The sequence below is a fragment of the Leptodactylus fuscus genome, chromosome 10 (assembly GCF_031893055.1).
Source record: "Leptodactylus fuscus isolate aLepFus1 chromosome 10, aLepFus1.hap2, whole genome shotgun sequence".
Lineage (NCBI taxonomy): Eukaryota > Metazoa > Chordata > Amphibia > Anura > Leptodactylidae > Leptodactylus > Leptodactylus fuscus.
In genome coordinates, this window is record NC_134274.1 from 36,047,703 (window position 1) to 36,072,594 (window position 24,892).

Consider the following 24,892-nt stretch of genomic DNA (forward strand, 5'->3'; position numbering starts at 1 on the left):
AATGACAAGGCAGATAGTGTCAGACAGGATTAGATTTATTTACCTTGATATACTGCGAGTAAGACTTTCAGTACAGAACGTCTCATGATACTGAACTCTTGTGCAAAAAACACTTTCCTTTGATTAAAAAGGGGAAGAAAGAAAACATGATAAAATTATAAAACCTCTCATAATGGCGTGAGGACAATGAACCAGCCCAAAATGAAGTTAACATAAGACCTGATACTATAACTTATGTACAAAGATTCCTGCTACAATAGATTGAGGACCAATTCATGAGAATGCCCTCCAATATCCCTGTATAAACAAGGCAGAGGTTTGGCAGGGGTATTCTATTGCTGTCTGTCCACCAATGAACAGATACATAACACACAGTAAGCCCTTAAAGGCAATGTCCTACCAGTCCGTCACTCGTTCGATTATCTATAGATGCAAAGCATTTTCATCCCTACAGTGCCCTTGGAATAAATAATTAAAAAAATATAGTATCCTGTATACTTTCCTAAAGATGAGCGAGTAGTATCCGGTCGAATACCTCGCTCCCATAGAAATGCGTGTAAGTGGCCGGACACCAAGGGGTTAAGCACATCAAATATTCACTGCGCTTAACACCTTGGTGTTCGGCCGCTTAGTGTATTCGATAGATACCGCTCCCTTAGGAATGTGTGAAAGCGGCCGGACACCAAGGGGTTAAGCACATCACATGATTGACATTGAACACGTAAAATACACAAAGAAAATTAAATATACTCAACAATTGTGGCTTCCACCATTCACACATGTACAGTAACTTCTTTACAGTCACGCAGAGAGTTTCTGCAGGTATTATGGACTCGTGGGCATGCGGCCGGCCTTCATCAGGCACCATAGTCTATTGTAGACGTAATACCTCCATAATACAACGTGTTTGCTTTGGTTTACAGTATGACATTGCTGATACATTATGTATGGAGCTACAGACCCATCATATAGTAGTGTCCATGAGGCCATTTGTAAAATATACACATTCTCTATTGGATCACAAGACTTTAAAGCTTAAAACAGAGCATGAGTCCGTCTGCCAGAGGTAGTATACTGAGGAATATCCGAGCGTCCCTTAGAATGGCTTCATTCATCTGTTGTATGCTCTGCACCTTATCGGTCATGGAGTTCTTCCTAAGGACTGCTCCATTACACAGCACCTGGCAAGTAATATCGGGGTTAATATTTTATGTATCTAAGAAGGTCCATTATACAATTCTATGAGACAATATAGCGGTATGCCATAATACACAGACTGATCGTGCTTACCCCATCTATGGCCAATACTCCTTTACTCTTCAACAGACGCAGACATTTCTCATAACATTTTCTGCAGTTCGTCTGACCAGCCATATTGATAAAGATGAGGTCAAATGTCCCGGCTTCCCCGGCAGATAGTAAGTCATCTGTATACAAAAGAGAGTTCAACAGAAGCAACATGAGATAAGGCTCGAACACCGTGATTCCTTTATGTTAATGGCCAAAATACATAGCACCTCCCGACTGCAGAAAATGCTCCGCAGGGTCTCCACACACCCTTCCCTGAACCACACATTTGCTCTGAAGTTCTGCGCGTGTGTCATTCACTGCATAAGGTGACGCCTCTAGGAAATGGCGAAGGGTCTGGCTGTGAGCAATTCCTACAATTGGAAACTCATTGGTATATGATATATTCTTCACTAAGACCCTGCTGCACATCAGTAAGGCTCCGTTCCCACGGAGTAACGTGCCGCTCATTCTGACATGTAAACACGTGTCAGAATGAGCACTGTAAAACAGAATCCCGTTGACTTCAATGGGTGCTGTCTTATGTGCACTACACATTGAAATCAATGGGTTAAAAAGCCTCCCATTGATTGCAGTGCGTAGCGCGCGTAAGATGACACCCATTGAATGGGATTCTGTTTTACAGCGCTCACTCTGACACGTGTTTACGTGTCAGAATGAACGGCACGTTACTCTGTGGGAACGGAGCCTTAACAGTTTGCTTGCTATGGTGGGGCGAAATCCTGATTTATTGTTCATCTATACTACAAAGTTGGTGTAAAAGGGGCGAATCGTTGGTACATCTTTGGCCAAATATAGGCCTTGTCCCAGTGTCATTTTGCCCTGACTCCAGCTCCAGCGGAGATCTCAGGCAATCTGATTTTACCAGAAATCTACGTCTGTTCCTTATTGGTGTAGATTCCATTTTTGGTGCATGGGACATTAAATGTGCCATGGGACCATTGTATCTGAATAATTTCGGTGCCTCTGAAGTCATTGCACAAATTATTAATCTGATCCTAATAAATTCCCCCCATTTTGTCTTGTTTGCATGCATGCAGAACGGTGAGCGGGAATTGTTTTTGCGCCCTAATAAACGGGAAAACCATATTCAAAATCTGAGCTATGATTAGAATATCACATTGTTTAGGCCCCAGATGTCAATATTTGCAGGGCTTGTATATGTCTCAGTTGAACAGAACATGAGGAGTAGGTCACCAAGGCATCATTTCATTACCCAGCGTTTGCTCTTCAGACTTCACTTCCACCTGAATCCTTTTGTCTACGCCAGCCTGCGAATAAAGTTCGGAGAAAAAGAAAGACACAGTTATTTGTCCATAGGGGTATATTCATAGTGCAGTTTTGCTGTGATTTGTCTGAAATTGTGTTGCTGTGTGTAATCTACCATATGAGTATATTCAGATCACTGCATCAAAATATGCAGAAAACCAGAGTATAACCATGGAGTGACTGGTTGTGGGGATTTTACAGGTAAAACACATTTTATAGTTGATCCTATAAACACGCAGCAAATGTCCACTTTACAAAACCAGAGCATGCAATGGTCAAACCGCATATGGCTTTCAACTTTGGTATTTTATACGGCAACCAACACGCCATACCTCTCTCCAGTATTCTCTTGCTTGGCTCACATCCTCCGCCTCTCGCACATGTGCAATTAGTTTTCCATCGGAGGGCAATACCAAGGCGAGGATCAAAGGGTTATAGCCATAGCTGCACCCTGTAATACATAGAACATATCATAGGAATAGAGATGAGCGAGTAGTATTCGATCGAATACTACGGTATTCGAAATATTCGTACTCGATCGAATACTACTAGCTATTTGCAGTAAATATTCGAATTCAGAACCAGCGTTGATTGGCCGAATGCTATAGCATTCAGCAAATCAACGCTGGTTCTGCAGCAGGCTCGTCCTTGATGGTCGGGAGAGTTGGCAGCTTGCTGTTACGAGGGAGCTGACGTTTTTGTCATAGGAATGAATTGATTGGCTGAATGCTGTACACTGGCCAATCAACGCTGGTTCTGCCGAAGGCTCGGCTGTGAGGAGACGGAGTCTAACATCGGACCACAGCAGTCTCCATTGTGGTCCAATCTTAGACTCCGCCTCCTCACAGACGAGCCTCCGGCAGAACCAGCATTGATTGGCCGAATGCTGTACACTGGCCAATCAATTCATTCCTATGACAAAAAAGTCAGCTCCCTCGTAACAGCAAGCTGCCAGCTCTCCCGACTAGCAAAGACGAGCCTGCTGCAGAACCAGCGTTGATTTGCCGTAGGCTCATCTTTGCTAGTTGGGAGAGCTGTCAGCTTGCTGTTACGAGGGAGCTTACTTTTTATCAGCGCAACTGCAAGCACTGTGCAGTTATAGCGCACGGACCCTATAGACTATAATGAGGCTTTAACTGCACAGCGCTCCTCCTAAACACTCTCCTCCTGCTACTCATGTACCCTGTTTTTTTCCCTACAGCTTTCCTTATATCTACAGCATTTTTTGGAGATTTTATTGCAAAGTTGTGAGAAAACTGGGTCATGATAAAGCAATATGACTGCACTGTGTAAATAGACATGTAATGTCACTGTAAGAACAGATTTTTAGCTTCTGGTAATAAACAGGTTCCTATTGTATGACAGCAAGCGGTGATCTTGAAAACATGAGGAATTGATACAGAAATTTTATAGGAAGCTGTATAACTTTCCATGATCTACAACTGGAATATTCCTTTCAGTGACTGTGCTAACAAATGTCGCAGGAATCCTCACCCATGTCCAAAATGTTCTTTGAGTTGATAAGCTTTGCCAGATTTGCCAGCAGTTGGGCAGCGTCACAGCCGACATCCTGAGAAGTGGTCCCTACAAGAAGCTGGAGACCGCCATTATTATTTTACATTAGGTTTTACTATCAATAAGGACAATAAATGTTGTACCATTAAAGGCCCCCTTAAAGGGCCCATTATGCAGTTTAGATCCACAGCAGCTGCCACTGGATATTCTTGTACGTTACAGACATGACGAATGTCACATTACCAGATCTTGGCACCTGGTTATATCATTTAATTGGCCATTTCCCCTTTAATACACAAAGTGATTCAATAACATCCTATAATGGTCTGGGGGCCTCTGTGCTGGAAGACATGACTTTGCCCTCACCATAGACTTCAGTATATATTTCATACCTGACGTAATTTCTTTGCCGACGGATGTTCTCTAAGAGACAAGCGCACCAGATATGTCCTCCGCGGGTCATCTGTACCTTCAAACATCTTCTGGGATTTTTTTCTTCGATACATGAAGTATCTTTTTCCTATAAGATGTGACCTTGTGTTTACTAGAACTGAACGCTAGTGCAGACTTACAGCAGCCTGTATTATGGATGATTAAAAGGAACGTGTCACTAAACCTCCACCATGTCCCTAGTCACCTCATCACTGTCAATTTCACCTGTTCCTCCCAGTGGCGTAACTACCGCCGTAGCAGCAGAGGCAGCTACCACAGGGCCCGGGACATTAGGGGCCCGGTGACAGCCGCTACCGCTGCTATCATTATAGTCAGGGGTCTTTTCGGACCCCCCGAGTATAATGACCGGCGGCCCGGGAGAGGTAAGAAACATAAAAAACCCTGTTACTCACCTATCTCCCGGCTCCTACACTGTCTGCCTCCGAAGTAGTCCATCTTCAATGACGTTAGACGTCACATGACCCGGGACGCAGGCCAGAGTCATGAGACGTCAGACGACTAGGCCGAAGCCTGCCCGGATCATGGAGAGGTAAGTAACAGTGTTTTTTTAATGTTTTTCTCCCCCTGGGTTTCCGATTATTATACTCTGGGGTCAGAAAAGACCCCAGAGTATACTAATTGTTTAAGGGTGTCCACAGTGGAGCATAATACTGTGTGCAGGGGCCACTATTGGGTACAATACTGTGTGCAGGGGCCACTACGGGGGTAAATACTGTGTGCAGGGGCCACTATTGGGTACAATACTGTGTGCAGGGGCCACTACGGGGGATAATACTGTGTGCAGGGGCCACTATTGGGTACAATACTGTGTGCAGGGGCGACTGTGGGGGCCATTCCTAGTTACGCCACTGGTTCCTCCATTATAGCATATGTGTACTTTCACACAACTTTAGATTTTTCTGCCCACATTTGTGTCATTACAATATTTTCTAATAAACTTTGTTAATGGATTTTGGCTCCTTTCCATGAAATACTGCGCTGAAATCCACTATCCTCTTTTGTACTTTCCACCTCTTATTGCCAGCAGAAATTCGCCTATGTCTGACTGAGTACAGGGAACTCTAGGTGTAATACAGAGAGGTCGGACATGGGGGCAATAGTACATTCTATAGTACAAGCGGAGTGCAGTGAAAGCACACGGACCTCATAGACTATAATGGGGTCCATGTGCTTTCCCTGTGCTGCCCGTACAGAACATGCGGACATGAAAGTAGATCATGATCTACTTTTCTGTCCGCGTGTTCCGTGCGGATACCACACGGACTCCAGTATAGTCTATGGGGTCTGTGTGCATTCACTGCACCCGGCTTGCCAGTGCATCTGGTCCCCGTGCAGACTCCCCGAAAGGATTACCAAATGCCAATGTGAATGAGGGGTCAGAGTCTTTTCCAGCAACCTTCTCCTCCCTCTCCATAGACTTCTATATAAAATGTATCTAAGTATGATAGCATATTTCTGTAATATGCCATATAATTTACAGTTCATATATCCCAACTGTGTTTCCAGCTGGTTATATTTTCAGAAATAACACAGGTAGCTGCGATGTTGATTATCTCATCTCTCATATAACATGTATTATATTGCCTCCCCACCTGCAACCTCACTCTATTACTTCCCCATAAGAGAGAATAGACAGTGGATTTCAGCCAATGAACAGCTGTAGGGACAAAAAAAAAAAAAAAAAAAGCCAAAATCAGTTGCTCATCAGCACAACTTCCAGCTGGGATTTCAGGACTGACTCACCTTTCAAGCTTTGCAGTGCAAATATTAAAAACCATGGCCGCATCTGCAACAATAAATCGAATCAAGACCCGCAGCACAAGACATTTTGGGCTGCAATATTTGGATTTGTTCCTACTGTATATTGCAATGGGTTAACTGCGAGATATTTCGCTACAGCTATACTGCTGCAAACTTGCCTTGTATGTCCCTGTCCTAAAGACGAAGGCCCTATGTAGCAGGCCGCAACAAAGAAGCGCTGCAGTGGAAATGCATTGTGGTTCTTCTCGCAGCGCTTTTTACAGAAAGTCCGAGTTTTCCTCTGTAGACTTTCTGCTTCAATTATTCCTATTGGGAAAACGCTGGCTTTTCGGTAGGTATAAATAACATTCTGCTAGTTTCAAAAACGCAACTGTTTTGGAAGTCGCAGCATTTCCACGGAGTGGATTTTTCTGCACTATGTGGATGGGATTCACTAGATAACTATCCACTTTGCTGGGACTGCAAAACGTTTACCCCACTGGGGCCCAGCCTAAGGGATTTTCCCCAGGTTAACCCCCATTTGTACATGCTCCTACAGTGTAGCCCTCTGCTACAGACCAGAAGACAGGATTCTGATAGAGAGATGTCTGTGACAGATAAAAGTATCAAACCGCAAAGGCGTTAATTATTTATCCTCTCCGTCCGCTCCTATAAGAGATAGAAGTATGGAAAACTGCTGGACGAAACCTGGAATAAATGGCTGTAATATTAGGATCTATATAGCAATCCACATATTGGAGTATCTAATACATATTACATTCATGTTGTGTGAATAAACCTCAATAATGTTATTGTCTCATGTGGTAGAGGGGTCTTTGGGGTGTCTTACATGACTACTATTTGTATACCACCTATACCGCACCCCTGGGTTACATAACTAATTGTGCTGGATGGTAAAAGTGTCAATCAGGCTGCAACTAAATGTGTTGCAATATAATGGAAAGAATGGCGCCGGACACTTCTCTCATCAACTCATTACACTAAAAGCGGAGCAGAATTCCATAGATTTGCCTTAACCTCATTGAAGGAGCAAGTGACATTGTGACAATAGAAGCAGCCGGGGCTCCGCATAGTAGAAGCAGCCAGGGCTCCCCATAGTAGAAGCGGAAAGGGCTCCCCATAGTAGAAGCGGCCGGGGCTCCCCATAGTAGAAGCGGCCGGGGCTCCCCATAGTAGAAGCGGCCGGGGCTCCCCATAGTAGAAGCAGCCAGGGCTCCCCATAGTAGAAGCAGCCAGGGCTCCCCATAGTAGAAGCAGCCAGGGCTCCCCATAGTAGAAGCAGCCAGGGCTCCCCATAGTAGAAGCAGCCGGGGCTCCGTATAGTAGAAGCAGCCAGGGCTCCCCATAGTAGAAGCAGCCAGGGCTCCCCATAGTAGAAGCAGCCAGGGCTCCCCATAGTAGAAGCAGCCAGGGCTCCCCATAGTAGAAGCGGAAAGGGCTCCCCATAGTAGAAGCGGCCGGGGCTCCCCATAGTAGAAGCGGCCAGGGCTCCCCATAGTAGAAGCGGCCAGGGCTCCCCATAGTAGAAGCAGCCAGGGCTCCCCATAGTAGAAGCAGCCAGGGCTCCCCATAGTAGAAGCAGCCAGGGCTCCCCATAGTAGAAGCAGCCAGGGCTCCCCATAGTAGAAGCAGCCAGGGCTCCCCATAGTAGAAGCAGCCGGGGCTCCCCATAGTAGAAGCAGCCGGGGCTCCCCATAGTAGAAGCAGCCGGGGCTCCGCATAGTAGAAGCAGCCGGGGCTCCGTATAGTAGAAGCAGCCGGGGCTCCCCATAGTAGAAGCAGCCAGGGCTCCCCATAGTAGAAGCAGCCAGGGCTCCCCATAGTAGAAGCAGCCAGGGCTCCCCATAGTAGAAGCAGCCAGGGCTCCCCATAGTAGAAGCAGCCAGGGCTCCCCATAGTAGAAGCAGCCAGGGCTCCCCATAGTAGAAGCAGCCGGGGCTCCCCATAGTAGAAGCAGCCGGGGCTCCGCATAGTAGAAGCAGCCGGGGCTCCGTATAGTAGAAGCAGCCGGGGCTCCGTATAGTAGAAGCAGCCAGGGCTCCGTATAGTAGAAGCAGCCAGGGCTCCCCATAGTAGAAGCAGCCAGGGCTCCCCATAGTAGAAGCAGCCAGGGCTCCCCATAGTAGAAGCAGCCGGGGCTCCCCATAGTAGAAGCAGCCGGGGCTCCGCATAGTAGAAGCAGCCGGGGCTCCGTATAGTAGAAGCAGCCAGGGCTCCGTATAGTAGAAGCAGCCAGGGCTCCCCATAGTAGAAGCAGCCAGGGCTCCCCATAGTAGAAGCAGCCAGGGCTCCCCATAGTAGAAGCAGCCAGGGCTCCCCATAGTAGAAGCGGCCAGGGCTCCCCATAGTAGAAGCGGCCAGGGCTCCCCATAGTAGAAGCGGCCGGGGCTCCCCATAGTAGAAGCGGCCGGGGCTCCCCATAGTAGAAGCGGCCGGGGCTCCCCATAGTAGAAGCGGCCAGGGCTCCCCATAGTAGAAGCGGCCAGGGCTCCCCATAGTAGAAGCAGCCAGGGCTCCCCATAGTAGAAGCAGCCAGGGTTCCCCATAGTAGAAGCAGCCAGGGCTCCCCATAGTAGAAGCAGCCAGGGCTCCCCATAGTAGAAGCAGCCGGGGCTCCCCATAGTAGAAGCAGCCGGGGCTCCGCATAGTAGAAGCAGCCGGGGCTCCGTATAGTAGAAGCAGCCGGGGCTCCCCATAGTAGAAGCAGCCAGGGCTCCCCATAGTAGAAGCAGCCAGGGCTCCCCATAGTAGAAGCAGCCAGGGCTCCCCATAGTAGAAGCAGCCAGGGCTCCCCATAGTAGAAGCAGCCAGGGCTCCCCATAGTAGAAGCAGCCAGGGCTCCCCATAGTAGAAGCAGCCGGGGCTCCGCATAGTAGAAGCAGCCGGGGCTCCGTATAGTAGAAGCAGCCGGGGCTCCGTATAGTAGAAGCAGCCAGGGCTCCGTATAGTAGAAGCAGCCAGGGCTCCGTATAGTAGAAGCAGCCAGGGCTCCCCATAGTAGAAGCAGCCAGGGCTCCCCATAGTAGAAGCAGCCGGGGCTCCCCATAGTAGAAGCAGCCGGGGCTCCGCATAGTAGAAGCAGCCGGGGCTCCGTATAGTAGAAGCAGCCAGGGCTCCCCATAGTAGAAGCAGCCAGGGCTCCCCATAGTAGAAGCAGCCAGGGCTCCCCATAGTAGAAGCAGCCAGGGCTCCCCATAGTAGAAGCAGCCAGGGCTCCCCATAGTAGAAGCAGCCGGGGCTCCCCATAGTAGAAGCGGCCAGGGCTCCCCATAGTAGAAGCGGCCAGGGCTCCCCATAGTAGAAGCGGCCGGGGCTCCGCATAGTAGAAGCAGCCGGGGCTCCCCATAGTAGAAGCAGCCGGGGCTCCCCATAGTAGAAGCAGCCGGGGCTCCGCATAGTAGAAGCAGCCGGGGCTCCGTATAGTAGAAGCAGCCAGGGCTCCCCATAGTAGAAGCAGCCAGGGCTCCCCATAGTAGAAGCAGCCAGGGCTCCCCATAGTAGAAGCAGCCGGGGCTCCGCATAGTAGAAGCAGCCGGGGCTCCGTATAGTAGAAGCAGCCGGGGCTCCGTATAGTAGAAGCAGCCGGGGCTCCCCATAGTAGAAGCAGCCAGGGCTCCCCATAGTAGAAGCAGCCAGGGCTCCCCATAGTAGAAGCAGCCAGGGCTCCCCATAGTAGAAGCAGCCAGGGCTCCCCATAGTAGAAGCAGCCAGGGCTCCCCATAGTAGAAGCAGCCGGGGCTCCCCATAGTAGAAGCAGCCGGGGCTCCCCATAGTAGAAGCAGCCGGGGCTCCCCATGGTAGAAGCAGCCGGGGCTCCCCATGGTAGAAGCAGCCGGGGCTCCCCATAGTAGAAGCAGCCAGGGCTCCCCATAGTAGAAGCAGCCAGGGCTCCCCATAGTAGAAGCAGCCAGGGCTCCCCATAGTAGAAGCAGCCAGGGCTCCCCATAGTAGAAGCAGCCAGGGCTCCCCATAGTAGAAGCAGCCAGGGCTCCCCATAGTAGAAGCAGCCAGGGCTCCCCATAGTAGAAGCAGCCAGGGCTCCCCATAGTAGAAGCAGCCAGGGCTCCCCATAGTAGAAGCAGCCAGGGCTCCCCATAGTAGAAGCAGCCGGGGCTCCCCATAGTAGAAGCAGCCAGGGCTCCCCATAGTAGAAGCAGCCAGGGCTCCCCATAGTAGAAGCAGCCAGGGCTCCCCATAGTAGAAGCAGCCGGGGCTCCCCATAGTAGAAGCAGCCGGGGCTCCCCATAGTAGAAGCAGCCAGGGCTCCCCATAGTAGAAGCAGCCAGGGCTCCCCATAGTAGAAGCAGCCGGGGCTCCCCATAGTAGAAGCAGCCGGGGCTCCCCATAGTAGAAGCAGCCGGGGCTCCCCATAGTAGAAGCAGCCTGCTTGTATCCTATTTATTTATTTACTTATATGTACTATAATCACACCAGAATATAATAAAATAAGTGTTTAATAAATGAAGAGATACTTAGCTGTGGTTACAAATAATGTATCAGGGCTTGACATATAATGGGGCTTCCTATCCAGTGACCTGATACATACCCATCAAGCTATTGTTACCATGTTACTTACTACCCTTCCCCTTCTTACTATAGTATAGGGAGTATTCTTGCTGCTCTTACTATCAGCGGTGCCCTGGCTGGTCCTAATATTTGGGTCCCTCAAGCTATTGTTACTATGTGACTACCCTTCCCCTCCTTACTGCTTGTGCCATTCTGTGACTTGGGGCACACGTACAAGTCCTGTCTCTCCCTCACACTTTAGTTATGTAATGACTGCAGCATTTCCATGAAGGATTTCTCATTGATACTGAATATGACACAGTTAGTGGCACTCACCAATGTAGACCCCTGCAGCGAAGGTGACCCCGAGCACACCTATGCCGACCACTGCTTCCCTGCTGACTGTAGAGAAGGACATGGTGGTGCAGCAGGTACAAAGGACAGCAGCAGCAGCAGCAGCAACGTGCACCCGGGGACTCGGCACATCCTCCGCTTCTGGTCACATGATCTTCTATCTAATAGGAAGCCGGCAATTACAATAGGACCTGACAAGGCATGGTGTGCGCCTGCCATCTGGTGGTAGCTGTACAGAATTACATCTCCATACACTGAATGCATTATTAAACCATGTGCTGTTAAATCTGTATAAATAGGATTGTCTGCATTTAACTTGCCTGAATAGACTTCTGATGTAAGGCAGTGCTGCCCTGAGCCTCTATTATATAGACTAGAGGAGAGGAACTTTAGGGAACTGGATACACAGTTAATGAGAGACCTAGAAATAGGTATTATGCTGCCATCTAGCGGCCAGGATTTAATAATACAGCCATATTATAGTATATATTATATATTATAGTGTCATATTTATGATGAGGAAAATACTAGCTTTATTTCCATAGTGCCACATATTCTGAAACGTCAAAGGGTAAATGTGTAGATATATCAGGCAATACAGTCTAATAAAGTGATTAACTTATCAAGTAATAGGATAGGAGGGCCCTGCTACAATCTATGAGGAAATAGGGGGTAAGACAAGAGGTCAGAGGGCTTGTTTAGTACAATGGTCCACCCATAAGACCATATAACTGAGGCTGTATGATCCCATCACCAGCCACTATCTCTACACTTAGTGCAGGGAAACTTTTGGATGAAGGGGATTGTTACACGGCCTAAAGTAGAAAGGAAAACTTAAGTAGTTATTCTTTTTTGTTTTAGGGTGTGGGGGGTGTGGGGTTCACACTACGGCTGGATATCCATTCTGATCTTGTCTGATAAAAAAATAAAGGGAAATTTTAACGGATTTGTGACGGTTCTTCTAGTGCCAGTTGCTAAAAATCTTGTAACTGATAATAACAGGCACTTTTGATGATCACCAGCGATAGTGTGAACAACCCCTTATATTTCATGTTTGAAACAGTTGATGCCGGCTAATACTTGGATTGTCCAGGGTAAAGTAGTCCAGAGAACTGGTCCTGCTCTAGAACAGTCTCAAAGATGAAAGTGGGATGTTCAGATAACAAAGTGCGGCATCCCAGTGTGACAAGACACTTATCTACCATTTTGGTCTGAGCATCCCTCATTCCCAAGCCTGGGTGAACCCAACAGTTGGGAGACTACTAGCTCCATCGGGAAGCTTTATGTCTTCATGGTCATTCCTGCATTCACCATTAGAGCTCTTCCTGAACACCATCACATGGCACAGGGTAAAGGAGAATACCTCTCCAACAGGAAGCGCCCCGTGGGATCCACTACTACTACCACCACTATCCGATAGCATGCAGGTCCCTCTCGTCAGCGTCTGGCATGGGAGGTGTGTTGGGAGAGTTTGGCGTATCAAGTGACATTTCTACAGCCACTACTACTCCCATCCTCTGATTCCCTCCATCTTTATTACAACAAAAACATGCAAGTCTAGTGGCAGAACCAAAAGGACAAGTAGGGTGGACAGTAGAGTTGAGCTGATCTTGAGATGTCAGGATTGATTTAAAAATCCGATTTCTGATAATTTTCCAGCCGATCCTGACCATGATCGTGAAATTTGCTCGATCGCCAATTGGGATCTGATCCTGATCGCTCAACCCTATTAATACTATATACATGAATAGGGTTGAGCCGATCTTGAGATAACCTCTGACCTCGATCCGGCCGGAAAAGATCGGGATTGGAATTCTGATCGCGATCGTGAAATTTACTCTATCGCCGATCAGAATTCGATCTTTTCCGATCCCTCAACCCTAGTGGACAGATCAGGATCTGCTTTCACGACAGTTTGTAGAGGGGAGAGTGTAGCAAATGGAAGACCACCAAGTAGAGAATTATACTGGTATAGAGGAGACTGACAGCAACAATAAGGGGTTTTGAGGTTTCCACGGTGAAAAGACCGAGGACGATGGAGAAGTTTTTGAGGTGTAGGTGACATGGGCGTGCAAATGATTGAATATTTTAGGTAAAAGAAAGGTTTGGATAAAATATAATCCAGATAACGTGAATGTGCTGTCTAGTGGGTAAGGTAAGGTCACAAACTGAGTTGTTGGGTTTCGATGGGTTAGTAGATGGCAGAAATACAAGGAGTTCAGATAAGGTGAGGCTTGATCTTAGAGACATCAGACAATCACTGGTGTTTTGTTCTAGTGCAGGGTGATGGCATGGGAGGAGATATATATTTGGGTGTCACCAGTGTAAAGATTGTCATAAAAGTTTATGTTGCTGTTGGACAGGTGGCTTACACAACTTAAGCTATTTTATACCGTGCTACTTCTATTGCTCTCATATTGAAAATCCTTACAAATATCTTTAGAGGTTAGAAGTATTATGAACCAGATTGACCAAGGTTAGTATACTACTACCATTCCGAGACTTCACAAATTCATATCTGCATTGAGAGATGGTTACGGTATTTGTTTTACACTTTGTCATATGCTTCCATACACTTTCATGCTGCCTATATAAAAGTATTTGCAATAAATATAGAACCTGTTCAGACGAGTCCTGTCATGGCTTATAAAGGCAGTAAAGACTCAGAAAACGCTGAGCCATTGCATTTCTGTAAGCCCATAGAGCCACAGGGCTGTGGTAGTAAAAACCTAAGATCTGAACTATTCACCTATAAAGCTCTGTTCAGACTTGTGTCCTGCAGATCCATCTTCTCTGTTGTACAAGTAGAATAAAATGCAAGCACAGAAAAAAAAAATAAAAACATCCTGCTTCTATGTAATCGGATCACGTCTGATTTTTGCAAATAGAGATGCAAGAATATGATTTTACTTTCCTTTGCCGTGTAATATCAGATTATCAGTCCTTTCCTCTCCAGGGAAATCCAGCAGCCGTCTTCATCCAGGGGCAGGTCTAGACTTTCTGTTTAGGGCAGAGCTTCATCATAACAGTATATAACAGTACCAGTTAGCAACAAAGCGAGCGCTTCTGACCCCCGGAGTAATGCATTCTGCTGCACCAGTTTGTTACTTGCATATGTTCACATGGCAGAAAATGAAGAGGTTCCTCTAGCACTGGGGGTGTTCCGAGTTTGAAAAGGTTGGGTAACTCAAATAGGGGCCTTTGGGGGTCTTTTGGACAGTGTTCATTTAAGGTTGCACTGAGTATTAGTTAAGTGGGTAGGTCATCAATAAAAGACCTGCTAATATTTGGTGCCTGGGATCACCCATTCGTGCCAAGGCTGTGACCCCTTCACTGTTTGTTTCAGAGTGGCCGTGCAATGTAATTACAGACTTGTCACATTCACTTCTATTGGACAAGGCCCTATAAAACAGACGAGCGATGTCTACTGAAAAGTTGTCACACCACTTGCATGGGCATTGCAGCCTCTTAAAATAGCTGATCACGTCACGACTAGTTGTAGTCAGAACAGTCCGATCCAGATGGAAGATACAGGAAATGTGGACGAATACAGTCAGAGATGTCTCCTAAGAGACCCTTTATATTCCCTGCAATATATTCATGTAAATCTGTAGAGCCAGTACCTACTGCTATATGGTCACTGTATAATGATAATATTGGTATACCTGGGTAAATGGCCCACTCACATGTGTTTGTCTCTCCCTGTACTAAATCCCTGGCAGTGCATAGACATAACAGGATTAGTTCCACAGTATCTTCAAGGATTGATCAGCAGGGAGCCTCACTGATCTTAGACTGTTAGAACCTTGCAGATCAGCTGTTTCTCCATAAGCACACAACTCTCAGTATTGCTTACACGCCGGGCGCTGCGCTGCTTGCTCACCATATTCTTGTTAACCACAGTTGTGGGGGCTAAAGATGTATCAGATATCATTGCAGCACCCGTAACAGTCACCATCATCTGCACTTTGGAAGATGGTATGGAGGGTTGTAAACGTGACAATGCTAGGACCCAAACTGCCAGAGTGGTGCACAAGTACTAGTATTTATAGGGGAGCCCTTTAATGGTTTTTTGCAAAACCATTACTTCATGCTGAAATTTCACGGTAATCCAATGTGGGTGGATGGAGTTTCAGTGGCATGTGGTTTGCCACAAAGTTTTTTTAGTGCGAATTTTGAATTTACAGCTGTAATATAAATTTGTTTGATCTGCAAATTTACAAAGTATAGGGAAATATAGTGTAGCACGTTGTTAACCAGAAAAACAAAAAACAAAACAAATATTACATGTAAACTTAGAAAACATCACTAAAAAAAACACATTTCAGTGTGTGAATGCAGCCGCAAAGGAACACCATTCTATACCTTCCACCTGGACATACAAAAAGAAATGGCCTTTTACCATCACCAGGCTCCCAGTGGCACAACGCATTATAATTCTCCCCAGGAACATAATAATACTCCCCAGACACCGAATAATGCTCTCTAGTGGCCCCCAGGAAAGTAATAATTGTAACATCTCTGCCTGTTCGAGTCACTGCACCACCCTCTGCTCGCATGCGGCGGTGCAGGAGGAGTGTGCAGTTTGGTTCCTTGCTTAGTTTTTGGTTGCACTGTGTGAACACGGCTCTAGTTCTGTAACTGAATTTCCACCACACCCGTCTTCTGCCCTTGTTTGCCTCTGTTCATGAAGTGGTTAATTCTAGTCTTGCCGTGTGATTGACAGCCTATCCACCTATCAACTCTAGAGCGGGTTCTTCCTCCCCATTTATTCTTGCTTGCTATTGCTCAGTGCGTGCTGGCTTTTCTCTCGCTGTTTATTCTTGTATTCTGATTCTTGACCTCTGGCTTTCCCTATTGACTACTCTTTTGGATATCGATTTTGACACTGCATTGCTCGACTGTTACTGACCCATGGCTAGCTGACCTCCCTTGTTGTGGTTTGTCTTGTCCGTGTTCTGTGTGTCACGTATTTAGGAAGGGCCTGTTTTCCAGTTATCGCCTATTACATAGAATAGGACGCGGCAAGCAGGATGGGACAGTGGGGGGTTTCAGTCCAGGGCTCACTGTCTCTTGTGCCGCTTCTTCCAGGGTTCATCTACAGCACTGGGGAACTGCTGTCTGCACTTCCCTAACAATAATACTCTTCAGTTGCCCCCTGGTTAAGTAGTAATGCTCCCCAGGTGCCCCAGGCAGGCAATTATATCACCCAGTGGCCCCCAGGCAAGTGATAATGTTTAGCAGTAGCCACCAGGCAGATAATAATGCCCCCTCCCCTAGGGGGTCTCCATAGCACCCCAGTTTAGAATCACTGGTTTATACCTTCAGTCACTTTTGTGTGTTCATCCTTTTTCTCAAGCACCTGGACTAAGTTAATAATTTCCCATTCTCGATATTTTATTACCTTGGTTAACCAATCTAATCCCGGTAGTTACCAGCTGGACATTAGAGGGAAATGGAGACCAGGCAGATCATTGTGCGGTGGAAGCGAATGCTTGGCAGCTTTGAATAATATATAAAAAGCACAATTATCTGTAAAAGATCATTTCTATTACTCTTATGGTTAACAATCATGCCTCATCTTATTTCTGCTCCATACATAAAGCTCTCCTTGTGTGTCGCAGGCATTCAGCTCCTGAGCATTCCCACTTCTTTGCACCCACATTGTCCTTCATTGACCTCCATCCGTATAGACATGATATTTCATTAGAGGGAGATATTATAAAAGAGACAATTCTGGAAAGGGAATGTGGTTAGAAGCTCATTAACAACACCCATCTCTTATTATCTGTATTCCTGGCCTGCGCAGCTACTCTGAACACTCATTTGCTCATGTTAACCTTGCGGTGTCTCCAAGCCAGACCCCATGTCCAGCTCACATCTGCTGTGCTGACATCAGACCAAAATCCATCCTGGTCCAGGGATGTTACTCACATCGCCAAGTCCAGGTAGGTTCCAAATATAAGAGCAGCTGCAAATTACGATCTGAGCACCTGGGCACACTCTGCAGGTGATTCACATCTAACTGCAACCGAGCGGCCCGGTAATAGGCAGAGTCCGCTCAATGTGTTTGTGGCAGATGGAGCTGGGGGAGTTTTAACCCGTTCACACTGCTGCACCTTATATTGTCTAACAACCTTAAAGGACATGGTTTATTCTTTATTATTTTGAGCATCTTTATCCAATACTTCTTATAGTGAGGCTGAAGATACCCAGCAGGTATACGGAGGCTTGTAGTGTTAACAGGCAATGTTCAATAGTAAAAATGTAAGCAAACTACTTCATGTAACCTCACGTAATGACTACAGATGAGTGAACAGTGAAATGTTCGAAGTTCGATTCAAGTAGCCGCTCAATACTCGACTGTTCAATCGAACATCGAACCCCATTATAGTCTATGGGGAATAAATACTTGTTTAGGGGGAACCACTATTCGACTCAGGAGGGTCACCAAGTCCACTATGACACCCCAGGAAATGATGCCAACACCCTGGAATGCAACTGGGACAGCAGGGGAAGCATGTCTAGGGGCATCTAACATGCCCAAGTCACTGTATTACGTCGGGATCCCTGTCAGCTTGCGATATGCACGAGCTGACTTTTTCCCATAGGAATGCATTGACCAGCATTGATTGGCCTAATGCCATACAGAGTACAGCATTCGGCCAATCAACGCTGGTTCTGCCGGAGGCTCGTCTGCGAGGAGGCGGAGTCTAAGATCACATCAGAATGGAGACTGTTGTGGACCGATCTTAGACTCCGCCTCCTCTGGCAGAACCAGTGTTGATTGGCCGAATGCTGTACTCTGTATGGCATTCAGTCAATCAACACTGGTCAATGCATTCCTTTGCCGAGATGTAGCAGTGCTGGCCGTGCGCTCAGCTTGGCTACACCGGAGATGCAGTAGAGCTAAGCATATGGCCAGCACTGCTACACCGGAGATGTGAACCCTGCTGCACACTCAGCTCTGCTGCATCTCAGCAGAGCTGAGTGTGCAGCAGCGTTCAGCGCACACTCAGCTCTGCTTCATCTCCGATGTAGCAGTGCTGAGCGCATGGCCAGCACTGCTACATCTCGGCATAGGAATGCATTTACCAGCATTGATTGGCTGAATGCCATACAGTCTGCTGGCTTTCTTTAAAGTTACTGCCACATAAAGTGACACGTCAGTTTTGAAAAATCGAGCTTGGTCAGGAAGTCAAAAAGTGCCGTCGGCGGGAAGGGGTTAACAACTCACCGGAGGGTACTGGAGGATGGGAGTAGTAGTAGCAGTGTTGTCAATGGTGGGTCAAGGAAAGTCAACTGACTCCTCCAGCCCACCTCCCAAATTGGGGAAAGGTTTGAAGCCTGCGGTTTACTTGATGGTAGTTCCCCTGGGGTGCTTCCAGTTAGAGAAGGGTCCACTCTTCTTCTGAGCCAGATTATGGTAGTCAGAATGGCCCTGATGGTAAGCAGAAGAATGGCTCAGGAGGCAGCTGTACAGTTGTAGCAAATGGTGTATCTTTATTGAGGAAACAAGACAACAAAATGCCTTATTATTTCCACTCGAGCACTAAGTACTCAACTATGCCTCTTATAGTATGTATATAGGGACTGATATAAGCAAGTCCCAAGGATCCCTGTATACTGGTGTATGGCAGGATCCATGATGTGAGGCTCCAGGAAACCTCATCTCATTCAGGGGCTGCAATGGTCACTGATCTATAGTGGTCTGCTCTGTGCAGAGGACTCAGCTAGACCAAATTAATATTTCTGGAGACCTCCAGTCTTCTCGCCTTCTCCAACCAATGATTGGCCAGACTACCCAGTCCTCTCTGAAGGAAGGGTCTACCAATCCATAGTGGGCAGCTTCAGAACAAGGGGAAATATAACACATGGGAAGCTGAAGAACACATATCTGTAGGACATTGACAAAAAACAAACAAAAAAAGTTTGGTGGTGCCCACTGGGATTCTGCACTAATACCCCCTCTTGTTGGGTTAGGGTTAGTGTTGCAAATTAGACTTTCATAGAGATATCTTGAGGGATAATAAGAGAGATAGTGACTGAGGTTAGGGTTAGTGTGCTGGAATAGGTAAAGGGAAAGTCAAGGTCTAGTTGTATGTCATCATCTATTAGCTGGCCACTACCCTCAGTATGAGCGATCATCTATTTATTATCACCACCTATTTTCCTGCATGCTTCATATTACTAACAATCCAGTGGTAACAGTTCAGCCCCACTGCAAATCCTTGGATTATTTCAGTACCGGGAAATATTTGGGCAAGGGACATGGGCACATGGGCAAGCAACTTCTATACATAAAGTCCAGTTCTGATACCTAGTAGTTACAATGTGGACAGAATTTACCTTTGATTAGTGGAGACCATGAACATAGCAATTTTTTTTTTACTATACGAGTATACTGTGACCCAGTCCAGGGAACAAATAATTTTCTCTTATCTAACCTGTGGTTCATCTTTTATTATTGGCTGTCTAATGATGTTGAAAATATAATACTCTAAATCTAGATATTTTCCAAATAATTTAAAAAAAGTTCTGAGAATATTGGGAAAGCTGCAAAACTGCTTTGTCTGTAAAACGCCATTTATTGTCATGGACAGAGGATTTGGTAAGAATAGGCCATTTATTTCCTGTCTCTGATCCCAGTTCATTAAAAAGGTGATAGTGCATAACTTGTATGTCATTAGCACCAGCAAATGGCTCCATTCATTCCCATTTGTGCTCTCATTACCTGTTTAAAGGTATTTGCAGAGGGCACCTGAAGATTGTGTGTCTAGTAAGTGCATTGTGATCGCTCTGCTGTCCATCTGCCACCTTCTCTAGGCATTCCAACACCACCATCTATGCAGGGTGCCAATACTGTCAGTGCCAGGTGAGACAAGGCTTCAAAGCCAGAGAATAACTGAGCCTTTAAAATGAGAAGATAGGCATTGTTTCCTTCCAGCTATTAAATGCAGTTCCTGCCCCTTAACTTCACCTTTATTGTCAAATTTTTGTTACATCATTATGGGGGACAATGTAGCAAAATGATAGATCTGATTATGCCATTTTACAACCTCCAGGGTGAGGGGTTGAAACGTAATGGAGCAATAAATACAGAAATGTTATTTAATTAATACCCCTCACAAAAATGGTAGCATTCTGCACGCTCCTTATCCTGGCTTACACTATGACATGGGCACAGCTGTTTCATTTGCATTACTATATGACTATCGGTTTTATTGTCAAGGATGCGGCTTCTATGAGACAAAGAACAACCCATCCTGCTGACTTTAGGTACAACTCATCCAGCTGTTACTTACAGAAGTACTCCGACGACTCGAATAGTAGACCTCATCACTGATGATAGGGAGTACAGAGACTTAAACTGGGATTTTGTGGACTGGTGCCAGCAGAAGCACCTCAGGATCAATGCTGGGAAGACACACTGTTTTGGTGTACCTTGATGGTATGTTATTATACTGGGGTATTGTTTCTACCCCTAAATATACTAAATTCCTTTTATTTTTGGTATACCTTATGTAGGGTACATTTATTTGAGTTTCAACACCCTATTACTCAATCTTTTTGTACTGCTTCTTGTTCACTATAATCTGTTTTGGTTAGGGTTGAGCGATCGGGATCGGAAAAGATCGGATCCCGATCGAGTAAATTTCATGATGGCGATTGGGTTCCGATTCCGCCTAAAAAGATCAGGAACGGAATTCCAATCCCAGTCACTCAACTGACTTAGCTGCACAGAACCGCTGCAGCTCCCCGGAGCTCCGGGCCGGTCTCTCCTCTCTCTTTGCATGCTGGCAGAGCGCTGTGCGCCCCCCCCCCCCCCCCCCGCCTCCCTAGGCTTGTGTTACTGCTAGGAAAAGGCAGGGCTTTTTGTGGCTTAGGAGAGTGTGGGTGGGCACAGGGAGTGGACACGTGAGTGATGCACTCATGACTCCCTGTCATGTACCCACCCACACTCTAAGCCACAACAAGCCTAGCCTTCTCCCAGCATCAGCCACACTAGCCAGGGAGGCGGGGGCATGCTCAGCACTCTACCGGCATGCAAAGAGAGAGGAGAGACCGGCCTGGAGCTCCGGGGGTAGTGTACACATTGGGAGAGGAGGCAGCAGCAGTTCTGTGCAGATAAGTGTGTGTGGGGGGGAACTAAGTAGCCGGCAGATTTTTTAATCACTACACAGCGTGGAGGCTTCAATTTTTGGACCCCTTACTGTGTAGTGAACGGGATAATTTTTAAAATCCTATCTTTGATCATTAAAAAAGTCCCATTGACTTACATTAGGATCAGAATTGGGATCGGGTTCGAAGGGGGGGGGGGGGGGAATCCTGAAATCTCAAGAGTGGCTCAACCCCAGTTTTGATACATTATACCTGGAGGGGTTGTGTCTTATTGGTTGGATATATGGTATTTTGTAGATGTCTTATTGTCTTACTCCCTCTTTTTGTATTGTTAAATGTTTTGTATGGCATTATGAAATAATATTTCTTATACTGTAAGAACTTGTTCAGATGTAGTTGTTCTTCTGGGTTTATTCTTCCTATGTCTGGCTTTAGCTCGCCCTTCTATTAATTCTCTAAGCCTGACCACTCGCAACACCAGCTCGGTACGAAGGACCAGGATAGGACCAAGTCAAAACCCTTGTTTGCTTCTATACTTAGTTGCAAGGAAGGCAAACAATATTTATATGTTGCTCAGACTGTGGCAGCTATCGCTAACATCTTGGTCATGATTTAAGAGTGCGATGGGTTGATATGAGAGGGGTGGCAGGGGGATCTTTGATTTAGTTTGATTTGGGGGATAAGAAATGTGCAGGAGTTCATGAATCAGGCTATGGTGCTTTGTGATTTATAGACCTAGTTAAAAAGTAACGTCAAATGTGGTATAATTTCAGGTGTTAACATCTTATAATATCTGTTGATAAATCCGTCAGGGTCAGGTGGTTTATCGACCTCCTCTTCCATGATATTCACCTCAAGGAGGGACAGTTCATCAGGAAGCTTGTGGAGGTAGAGGATTGTAGAATATGTTGGCAATTTTGTGTTCATCCGTATATTCAAATACACTTTCCAAGTCTCGCAGGTTCAGAATGTGACCTTTCTTAGACAACAGTTGTTTGAGTTTGGCTAGGAGTGGTCCCACCCTATGAACCCCTCTGTAATATAACAAAGCTGTAGTGAGCCATTTGGCTTTGGCCTATGTAAAGGTTTGTAGCAATAATCTTGCTTTTCCATATTTTGGCATCATGATGCTCAGCATGGCCATGTCAACCCCAGGCACATGAGAAGAGAAGAGCACCAAGACGCTGGAAGACAGAGCTGGATGTTGTGAAGAGGCCCAGAAGAGGTAATGGAAGGAGAGTATAAATGTTTTGGTTTTTGTCACCTCCTCTGGGCCTCCAACTATTATGACATGGGGTTTGTAGAGATCCCATAGTATAATAATTCATCTGGAGCCTCCTGTGCACAATATGTAATTGTGTCAGAATGAGATGTTCAAAACACAAGGCACCCTGAAGAATGAAAGGTAAAAAGAAAGTGGAGGAGGACATGGGCAGGAATGAGAATTGGTGAATTGAATTACCGTAAGCCAGTTCTACAATCCGGTTGCATCTTTAACAACTGGATTGACAGAACCAGGCAGAAGTGGCACCCCAACATACTTCTGCTACTGGTTCTGCTTTACCAGTCTTCAACTTGTAGGCTGCAGGTCACATTAGGCCTGTGGCCTTTAAGCTGCATGACACAAGAGGTAAGTATTGGTACCTGTCTTAGTATACACCTATTTTACGTCTGGTGGGGTCTGACAGCTGGAACCTCTGCAGATCAGCCTTTCTGGGACACTACAGCTACCAGTAAAGTTAACAATTCCAGGATCTGTGCTTCTTGCTTGCTGTACAATTTGCAGCAGTGTTTTTTTGTTGGCTTGTACACCAGTAGCAGAAGGAACAGCCCCAAGAATCCTCTCCACTGGTGGGAGTCAGAAATCCCAGTCCAACACTGGAGTTCTTGTTGAGCAGAAGTTGCAGGAACAGCCAAGCAATGCTGCCCCACACTTGTGTGGTTCCCATAATTCGGAATAGGAGCTATGCAAATGGTGCAGCATAGCTGAGCCGTAGTGGTTGGGACCTTGAAGAAGTCAATCCCATCTACAATGGAAATAACCATTTATAGGTTCCGCGGCTTAGTCTATGCACCAGATTCTAGAGAACCCTTACAGAAATCTTGTGGAATCCATGCCATGATGCGTCAGGTTTGTTTTGACGGCACAAGAGGCAACTACACTACACTGGGCAGGTGGTTTTAATATTATAGTTTACCATTGTACCCATTCTTTAGCAACAAATGGGCAGCGTATATTATTCTGACGTGTATGGTGAGAGCCCTTTGGCACTTTAGCTGTTGCATTCCAATTTGTGATTCTATTGGCACAATCAAAGCCCAAGGCCCCTGTTTCCCTACCACATTCTCTGCACAAGTGATATAAATCCTTCTCCTTTTATTTCTTCAGGGTGACTCCAGGGTTGACCTCAACTTTCTCTAATGCACTAGAGCCCTCTCGGAATATCTATAAAACTAAGAATCTGTAAAGTCTATTAGAGTAGAGCACATCTGACCTGCTCTTGTAATAACACAGCCCAATTAATGTCAGCTTTGTTTTCATGATAAATTGGGTCGGACGAATTGATTTGGCTTTTCAAAGGAACTAAAACAACAGACAGAAAAGAGACTTTCCATCCAGATCTGACAGCAATCTGCCCTTTTATACCTTGCCTGTTATTGCTTCATTTTAACAGATGACTTCCTGCGGTCTCAGTTTACAGAATAAACATGGACTTTGGGCTGCAAAATCTTGGAGTTTCTGCATTCAACACACAAATGGTTATTTAGAATATAGGGATAACATGAACGTTATCATTGGTGACCTAGGTGGGAGATGGAACTTTTTTTATGACAAGGCTTTGCACATGATGTACATTTAACTTGACGGATGCCATGACACCTTCAAGACTGTATGGAATTAACAGTATAAGGATAGGTTCTCACTTGCTCTGGGATCTCCGTTGTTTGGGGAGAACCTGAATGAAACAGAGCCGGACTGATAAAACAGCGGATACCTGTGGTCACCTTGCAGACCCATAGACTATAATGGGGTCCACCAGGTGTCCTTTAGGTTTCTGCTGTTTTTGCAGTGAAACCACTGGAGAGAAAAGTCATCCATGCAAGACACTTTTATCCATTTATTTTCTGTGGGTTCTGCGGCGGAGCATCCAATGGAGATGTAACGGCCTGGGTCTGGTTCGGAGTCTTTGAGTTGCTACTACTTAGAAAGTGACTTACTTGCAAGGCTGGTCATGTAGTCAGGAGGAAGCCAGTGGTCAATGCACAAGATGAGCGTCAGTGTTTGCAGCAGAGCAGGAGAGAGAAGCTAGATTACAGCAGAGCACAATAATCTCGCAAGGCTGGGTTTATATAGGATGTGCAATCAGAGAACAGGTTGAAGCAAACCAGAGAGGTGGGAAATGAAACTAGATGTACCGGGAACTAGGCTCAGATCAGCACAGGAGCTGTCCAGGAGGCTGACAAGAGATCTGGACCTAGTCTAATCTAGTCACCAACTATGCAGCGAATACAAATACTAACCAGAGATTGCACACTGTCTATCCTAGTATTTTAGGAAGTAGCATATAAAAAAAATAAATATTGAGTTTCTTTACCATACTAC

The 24,892-nt window shown here is 46.2% G+C and overlaps 1 protein-coding gene across 1 annotated transcript; it reads right to left on the reverse strand.

Annotated features, from left to right (window-relative positions):
• Nucleotides 1-955: 955 nt before the first annotated feature.
• On the reverse strand, nucleotides 956-11,263 carry COMTD1 (catechol-O-methyltransferase domain containing 1). Its single transcript, XM_075257981.1, has 7 exons — nucleotides 11,149-11,263; nucleotides 4,485-4,612; nucleotides 4,072-4,171; nucleotides 2,910-3,028; nucleotides 2,525-2,579; nucleotides 1,291-1,427; nucleotides 956-1,181 (listed from the first exon to the last, which is right to left on the reverse strand). Exons 1-7 carry the CDS (start codon nucleotides 11,228-11,230, stop codon nucleotides 1,029-1,031), a joined length of 774 nt encoding a protein of 257 aa, XP_075114082.1. The 5' UTR covers nucleotides 11,231-11,263; the 3' UTR covers nucleotides 956-1,028.
• Nucleotides 11,264-24,892: the final 13,629 nt, after the last annotated feature.

Coding starts and splice junctions, on each gene's coding strand:
- COMTD1 (XM_075257981.1), bottom strand. CDS start 11,230: ATGTCCTTCTCTACAGTCAGCAGGGAAGCAGTGGTCGGCATAGGTGTG. Junction 3,029..4,071: donor AAAGAACATTTTGGACATGG/GTGAGGATTCCT, acceptor TATGTATTACAG/GGTGCAGCTATGGCTATAAC. Junction 1,182..1,290: donor GAGTATTGGCCATAGATGGG/GTAAGCACGATC, acceptor ATTACTTGCCAG/GTGCTGTGTAATGGAGCAGT.